The sequence below is a fragment of the Arachis hypogaea genome, chromosome 3 (assembly GCF_003086295.3).
Source record: "Arachis hypogaea cultivar Tifrunner chromosome 3, arahy.Tifrunner.gnm2.J5K5, whole genome shotgun sequence".
NCBI lineage: Eukaryota > Viridiplantae > Streptophyta > Magnoliopsida > Fabales > Fabaceae > Arachis > Arachis hypogaea.
The window spans coordinates 35,740,842-35,749,118 of NC_092038.1; the positions used below are offsets into that span (position 1 = coordinate 35,740,842).

The following is an 8,277-nucleotide window of genomic DNA, read 5'->3' on the forward strand; positions in this document are numbered from 1 at the left end:
AAATAAAATAAATAAAAATGTAACTATGTATAATTTCAATATCAAAATTTTTTTTTTGTACTACAAGATATTTTAAATAAAAAATACAATTAAATTTAACATTAATTTACATATATTTTAATTAATTTCTAAATAATATAATACTTATTAAAATATACTATATATTATCATTAGTTTACCGTTTTACGTATTACACGGACCTCACTCTAGTTAGTTAAAAATAGTGAATACATTTTTTTGAGAATTTGCTATTAAAAAAGTCAATCAATTGCTTCTCTCACGTTTGAAAATTCACTGCATTTGAATAGCCTAGGGATGGAATGGGGGCAGGGTGGGGGAGGGGGATACCTTCCCGCTCTCCGTTTTCCTCCCTAGATTTGCTCTATGTCCCCGCCCCAACCCCCATCGTGGGGAATATTGCCCCCCATCCTCATTCCCTGCGGATCTCCATTCCTCATCTTCCTATATTAATCATTTATATGAAATTTCTAATGAAAAATAAAAAAAAATAAAAAATATTATTACAACATACAAGGACACAGTCACGCAGCGGTAAAAAGGAAAAATGACGCCGCAATCAAAGACAATGAGGCGGCGATGGGTGATGACACGATGAACACTGAGCAGAAGTGGCGAGGAGTATGGTTGTGACTCTATGGGAGATTGGAATTTGCGAGTTCTGGCTTTTGAGGTGACTAGGACAGTACAATGTTAGTGTTATAGAGAGAAGGGAAGACACTTTTGAAATTAGGGTTAAGTTTTTCAATATATATATATATATATATATATATATATTGGTATATGAAATGACTAAAAAATTTATATTAGAAATAAATTAATAAGAATATTTAAGTAAATTTAATAATTTAGAAATTAGCAGAGACAAGGCAAAAATCCCCACTCGGATCCCCTGTCTGCCTCGGGAGAATTTTGCCACCCAAAAATTCTCGCAAGAATTTTCGCACTTCGGAGAGTTTTGCCATCCAAAATACTATATTAATTTTAATGGAGCAGGTCCCCATTTGAGGCAGTCTCTACAAAAATTCTCACATTTCAGAGAATTTTGCCATCCTAAATGCTCTAAATGTTATATTAACTCTAATGGAGCCTTCTGATTCTTGAATCTTGAGCATTCTGTATAATTGTTTATAGGAATAATTTAAGGTATACTCAACTAACTCAAGTCAGTAAAAAACACTATTTGCATGCTATATTGACTTTGAACTTTTCTTTATTACCGTTATTATTATCATTTTAGACATGAAAGATTTCCAGTCCCCAATATAAAAAAAAGACATGAAAGATTTTATGTATTTGTTTTTATTGTTTAAAAGATACATATATCACTTTAAAATATGCGTACTGCATCAACCTGAATACCTGATTATCCTTCATTGGTTTCTTTGATATCGCATGTATTTTCAAATAATGAAAATGATGTTAGGTTTGTCTTTCGAATGTTAAATTGACATTATCATATTATACACATATTTTAAACCTAAAGTTGTTACTTGTATCTTTCGGGAACTAAACTCATTTCCATCTTTCAAAGGCCAAACTTATGCTGGATGTTTCGATACAAGGGACTAAATAACTTGTTTACTCTTGATTTAACCATGGTTAATGTAGGGTGTGATGTGAATCAGTGTGAATCTGATGTATAATTAAAATGCTACAATACAATAAGTTATAGGAGCTTAACAATAGATAATAAGTTTAAAACATTGAAAAAGGCAACAGCACAAATTAGAATGACATAAATATTAAATAAATTTTGACCAAGGGCACTGTTACTAGCACAGCTTCAGTCACCAATGGAAACGAAAGAAGCCCGTATGACATTCTTGGAAACTCACGGGCACTTTCTTTGAATGTAGGAAGCACCTTGTTCTTCATACCTATTGTATCAACAGGGGAAAAGATCAAATTTAGGAAAGTTACTTTAAGTCATTGAGAAATAAGGAAATAAATGCCAAAAAAAGATTAGAATGTTACAATCTAAACTAGAGTTCAGATGTGGGGTTTGAATTTCATGGAAGTGAGCAAAACGATTGCATAACTGAGATGTCGCAATCAATTGATAGTTTAATTACTACTTACTCAGACTTGGAGAACCACATCTGCTGGAAGGAGCCTAGAGACGCCAGTATGCTTCCCCCTATCCAAACACTGCATATAGAGTTACCATCTTGATTTAATGGGCAGTCTTATATGAATCACAATAAAAATTACTTATGAAGAATGAGGGGAAAACTGTAGGGAGAGGGACAGAGATAAATCACACCTGAACCTTCTTTCAGTTGCATTTCCACTTGCGAATACTTTTACCCTAGCAGCTTGAGGGGACTCCTAAAAACAGAAATTATAGATAGGTCAATTTTTATGCTATAAAAAATGTCATGTTCCAGAAAATGAAATATATAGTTTCAGAAATGTTCACCCCCCCCCCCCCCCTCTTCTGACCCCCTAAGAAAAAAAAGTTGATTATAGTAAAAACATAAAATATTTTTTTCTATAAATAAAAACTTTTATGACCAGAAAAAAGAATGTCAATATGTGTCTTAGTCAAACAGCACTGTAGTATCTTGTCAAAGATCATATTATCACTTATGGAAAAATCTCATTATGCAGATAAATTGAAATGTGATCCTCTGTAAATATCACCTCAAGTAACTCCTTCTCAATGCGTTCCTTCAATTGTTGCATTGAAGCTGTGCCACCAGTAAGCTGGGAGGTAAACAAAAATAACTTTCAGCTGTGACCAAACTTTATAGTACAAACCCAAATATGGTGGAACACCAAATTAATATTGTAGTTACCATTATGCTACCGAAGAGTTCTCTTCGGATATCAACATCACACTTATTAATACTATCTATAACCTGCACATATTCAGAAGAACTACCAAAATCATGACCACAAGAGAAAGTTCTGAACTCTGAGTACTTAATAGTTAATACATGCTAAATGAAGGAAAAAGATTAAAATAACACTATATACCATTTTTGGTAGACCACGAACTGAATGAGCAATTTCAGCAAAGCTCTCCATGCCCGGTATTGTCTGTGATATACAATGTAGTAGTAAAACACGCAGGAGCAACACAGAAGGGAACAAAAGGCCATTTCCCCGAAGGTTCTTGATTTAGATTTTTTGAGTGAATGTTTAAAAAAAAAACAAAAAAACTTATCGTAACATTTAAAAAAAAGGGTCCAAAAATTGTCCAAGTGATAGTTCCGCAATTCAATCTGACAACAAATCATATTACTCTTCAACCTCCTAATACTAAAATATTTCCAACTCCAGTATGCATTGACAAATTTTTAAAAGAAGTGTGCCATGTGAGAAATTCTTTAAGACAAACTAATGCAACAATCGATGCATATACAAGCCACACACCTGAACCAGCGATGGATTAAAAAGAATATCAGGAATCTTGAATCTGTCGGATCCAATTTCAATTATCCTGTGTGATCCATGAAATTCAAGTCATAAAATACAGCAAATAAACCAGAGCGCAGAAGATTAGGCTTCAAACCCAAACGGATGTTAGTATGAAGCAGATAATTCAAAGTCAGAACCATAATGAATGATCCCTATTTTAGAAAGAGTAAAGTTAGACTCACTGGCCATCAGGAAGCTCATATGAGGTCATTGGAATGTTAGAATATGAACTCTCTGCCAAATAAAAAAGTAAAACCATGAACAGCATGACATACATTAAGTATCTATTTTAAAGAAAACAAAGAACTTCGCAAATGGGATTCAAAACATGATATGAATTTATATAAGTTGGAAGTCATACCATCATATGGAGAATCTGGGGCTCGGCAGACACATTCCTTGATGTCACTAGCAATCACTCTCTGTCGCAATAAACAATCAGCATCTAAAGGACACAAGGCATATGAAAAAGAATAGTTGGAACGACTACAAACCTGGGAGTAGAGTTTGTAGCTTTCAGTTGTATGGGGAAAATCAAGGTTTACAGTCTGGCATTTAGAGAAAAATGGAGGGTAAATAAGAATTACTCTTAACTCATGAATTTGATTGAAGTGATTTGTGATTCTGTAGACATGTAATTTCCACCCTTAATGCCCTTGAGTTTCAAGCTTTGGCATTGTGGAAGTGCCAAGTGCCAACCTTTGTGATATATTATACTGTAGAAAAACACATTATTACCAAGTACCATGAAATTACAGTGTACCTGAATATTTCCTGGCCGTATTTCCTTTTTCTTGAATGCATACCTCGGTTTTATCTATAGTAAATTTTTGAGGGAAAAAAAAGAGTAAGTACATATATGCCCTCCTTGCTCTAGATGACCACGGAAAAAATTAAATAAGGCTAATGTTTTGTTACTCACTGTGATACCTTTGCCTTCCAAACTTTTCATCAAGCAATCTGTCAGAAATTCTCCTCCAATGGGAGAAGTTGTCACAGCCTATTCTTGCAAACATAAACAAAAACATAAGCAGACACATGATACCCAAACAAACAATAAGTACAAACATAAACACGTATCTAATACAATAAATCCCTTCGATCGTTCTAAATTATACTAAATCATATTTTCAAGGGAAAAGAATGAAAGATAAACACATGAAGGCAGATGAAGAAAAACATTTTAATATTGAAATAGCTAGAATCGATGCAACTTGTATTTCAACACCTTGGAATCATCAACTAGAACATGCATTAGTGCCTTACATTAAACTAAATGGTCAATTATATTATCACAAATTATACAATCTAACAGCTATATTTTCTTGCCATAATCAGATTTTTGGTACACGGGCTAAAAGCTTCGTAACCAGTTAAATAGCTTACACATTTTTTCCTATAAACAATTAGCTTGACAAATGATTTCTGTTTGATAGGCTAGCAACAATACCTTTTGAAGAACATAACCATCAAGCACTGGGGCAACGGTTGTTGATCCTCCACCACTGAGTATTGAAATAAAAAAGAAAAGTAGAAATCAGCAACTGAATATCACATTGCAAATGAAATAGAAGCTAGATCAAAGATTGAAGTGCTGAAAATTAAAACCAAACCGGGGGGGGGGGGGGGGGGGGGGAGAGAAGAAAAAGAACTGTATTCATCTTCCAACCAAACTCGTAAGAAGACATTCACATTGTACATCAATACTGAGAAACAACCAAGTTATTAGTCACCAACTCGAAAGACCCTTACCCATCAATTACTAATGATGTAGCGCGCCCTGATGCGAATGATGTGAGGACCTGGTGTTAAGAGATATATGTGTTCATTAATTTGTTGACGGCTTCATGGTGTCAAGGCATCAATGCAGGGGGAACAAAAAGTTTTTTTCTTCTGAGACTAATTTTATATTGCTAGCCTACACAGAGCAGGAAAAGAACAAGTCACTTACAGCATTCTTGGCCAAAAACAATGCAGGTACTTTGTATTTTTCAAACATCAGCTCTGCTGTCCTGACAAATTGACAATAAAATGAAGATGAAATCAACAGTTTGATAATGGAACCAAATGTCTAACTGTATTACCAAAAGCCAAAAACCAGAAGAGGGAAAAAAATTGCAGAATACCTTTCTCTCTGCTCTTGAGTATTATTACATGGCTCAGAAAGTAGCATTGGACGCTCTTTAGGATCAACCAATAGACAATCCCTGAAAATCAGCTAATAGTAATAGTTATATAAGACACAGAACAGATAAATTTCACAAAAGAACAATATTTAAAAAGAATTGAAAAGCACGATCATGATACATGGATTGGCAAGCATAGTGACATTTTGGATAAAAAGTATGTCCTAGGATAAACAGAAATATTTTATAACAAGTGTCAGCTATTTAACATAAAATAACAGAAAATAATGATCCTATTTACCGAAAAAGGGAAATAATACCATACTGCAGACTACAGACAGATTAGGTAATCAGCAACAACCTCAAAGCATGATCCCATATGTTGTCTACAATATTCCAGTCAGCAACAACTCCATTCTTCAGTGGTGACAGCACCTAATAGACATAACAGATAAAGATGATGGAAATGATTAATTTTGACATAACTGAATAACATTATAGCATAAGTTAACAGCGGTTTCAAAGCATTACCTCCATGTAGTCTCTGCGATACCCCAAGGACTGGGATCCTACATAAAGCTTGCATTTTCCCTTGGTTTTGTCAGAATCAAGATTTTTGGCATTGTTTGGCAATTCTGCAGCAGCTCCCAAGTTCTCCTCACCATCGCCATGCCCATTAATGTCCATTTGATCAATTGCACCAACAACCTACACAAATACATGCCAAAATAACATCGATGGAAGAGAAACGCTACAAAAACACACAATGAGAAGCTAACTTGTTAAATTGAAGTATCCTAATGGCATGAAGCAGGTAAACACTACGTACATTTTGATTCTGCTGGAAAATTAAAGCAGATTTAATTTTGAGTAGGGTGAGAGGTGAGACTTACAGAGGGGAAAACAGCCTTGGGAGCATCTTCACCAGCATAACCAGCTTTGCATGTGTGGGACCCCAAGTCAATCACTATCGCTGAAACTTCATCTGCGAGTTAAAACAACAAAAATGAAAACTGCGAATGGAACGAGAATCAGAGAATTAATGGAGAATAAAGAGGTGAGAAAGAAAGGATATTGAAGACTCACCACCGCCATACATCTCTAGGGTTTGTGCAAACGAAAATGTGGGTTCTTTTCGGGGGTCTGAGTGTGAGAGAGCAAGGAACGAGAAATGAAGCCAAGAAGGAAGTTAGCTCAGGTCAGGACTCAGGTGCAATGGAAGAGAAGAAGGGCTTCTTTGAACTCTGGCGGTATTTTTTTTTTTTTCCTTTTTATTTTTGTTGGGATTGGAGCGGGAGCGGGGGGGTTCTGCTATTTTTTTTTTTTTTGGGACGGAGGGATTTTCGATTTCTGCTTTGTATTTTATGTCTTTACCATTGCATACCTTGTTGGGCCTCCCATTACAGACTATAAATAATTACAAAAGTCACTTAACCATTTTACTTTTGTATAGCAGTTTGTCTTGGGCTCTCATGAAAATGTGTCCGGGGTGAGCCCATGTTCTCTCTATACTTTGTTGGCGGTTCCCCTAATTACGAGTGCATTGTGTAGAGTAGAGGGAGTGACAGAACAAAACAAAAAAAAGGTAGAGTGGTTACCCACTTACCCTAGTATTACATAACTAATAAAATTTATTATTTTTTTACTAATCCTTACTAACTCTAAACACTAAACGAAAGCATTACTTGCCTCACTAGGAACTGTACACGGGTTCAAGTCCTCCTTGAAAAATATAGAAACTATAGCAGTGGTAGTGTGTGTGAGTAGGTGTGTATTATATAAGACTAAAAAAAAATACTAAATTTTAATAGTATAAAAAAATATTGGTATAAAATATTGATTAATATTAATAAACAAGTTATTGGTCCTATTATTTTTTTAGAAAAAAAAATTCAAATTGATTTTAAGAAATTTTAGATCTAAATATTTTAGTCCCTAACAAATTTTATTCATTAAAAGGTCTCTACAATAATATTCGTGGACCTTTATCTCTTTCAATCAAATTTTCAATATGCATATTAGACAAATAAAATTTAAATAAATTTTATTATAAAATAATTAAGTTTCTCAAAAATATCAACATAAAATAAATTAATTCCCTAAAAAATAACCAGGTTAATCTGTCAATGGAAATAATTCTTAAAGATTTCTAGAGAATAAAAATTTATTAGAAACTAAAATGTTCGATTTAGAATATTGAAAAATCAATTTAGGTGTCTATTCTTATTTTTAAAATCAAGAGAATTTTTATATGTTTAATTATTTTGTTTGTCTTTAAAATTTTATTAAATTTGTAATTATACTTTTTTTTTCTTTATATTGAATCTCTACATTGCTTTTAATTTTATAATTAAGTTATTTTCGTGTCAAAAATATTAAATTAATGGAGTATTTCTTTCAAAAAAAAGTATATAGTCAAAGATTTAATTAAGTTCTTAATTGTGGGGTACCTTCATTTTGTGAAAAAATATTCTATTAACTCTAATATTTTTTATACTAACAAAGACTTAATTACAAAATTAAAAACAATATAAGGACGTATTTAAAAAAAGTGTAAGGACTTAATTATAAATTTAGTAAATTATAAAAACTAATAGAGTAATTAAATCTTTTTATACAAAAAAAAATGAAAATTTTAAAAGTATAATAATCCATGATAAAAAAAAATGTATAATAATTTACATACTTTAATTAAAATTTCTTTCTG

At 33.0% G+C, this 8,277-nt stretch overlaps 1 protein-coding gene across 2 annotated transcripts; it reads right to left on the bottom strand.

The window, feature by feature from the left end:
• Positions 1-1,633: 1,633 nt before the first annotated feature.
• LOC112790277 (actin-related protein 4) lies at positions 1,634-6,898 on the bottom strand. 2 transcript variants are annotated; one of them, XR_003817713.2, is made up of 20 exons: positions 6,657-6,898; positions 6,464-6,555; positions 6,102-6,278; positions 5,932-6,005; positions 5,571-5,651; positions 5,396-5,456; positions 5,197-5,246; positions 4,895-4,949; positions 4,375-4,444; positions 4,208-4,261; positions 3,939-3,992; positions 3,806-3,866; positions 3,627-3,678; positions 3,400-3,466; positions 3,001-3,063; positions 2,820-2,882; positions 2,665-2,727; positions 2,285-2,349; positions 2,101-2,169; positions 1,634-1,898 (listed from the first exon to the last, which is right to left on the bottom strand). XR_003817713.2 is itself a non-coding variant. In XM_025832605.3 (20 exons), the coding sequence occupies exons 1-20, from the start codon at positions 6,667-6,669 to the stop codon at positions 1,853-1,855; spliced, it is 1,338 nt and encodes a 445-aa protein (XP_025688390.1). In that variant the 5' UTR covers positions 6,670-6,898; the 3' UTR covers positions 1,634-1,852. The 2 variants fall into 2 exon arrangements, 1 of the variants encoding a protein (XP_025688390.1); XM_025832605.3 differs by having other exon boundaries at positions 4,367-4,444.
• Between the last annotated feature and the right edge of the window lie 1,379 nt (positions 6,899-8,277).

Excerpts from the sequence above, each read along its gene's own strand:
- LOC112790277 (XM_025832605.3), bottom strand. Across the intron at positions 5,247-5,395 it reads TGTTTTTGGCCAAGAATGCT|GTCCTCACATCATTCGCATC; the intron begins GTAAGTGACTTG and ends TCTTAACACCAG. Across the intron at positions 3,064-3,399 it reads TTAATCCATCGCTGGTTCAG|ACAATACCGGGCATGGAGAG; the intron begins GTGTGTGGCTTG and ends TGTATATCACAG.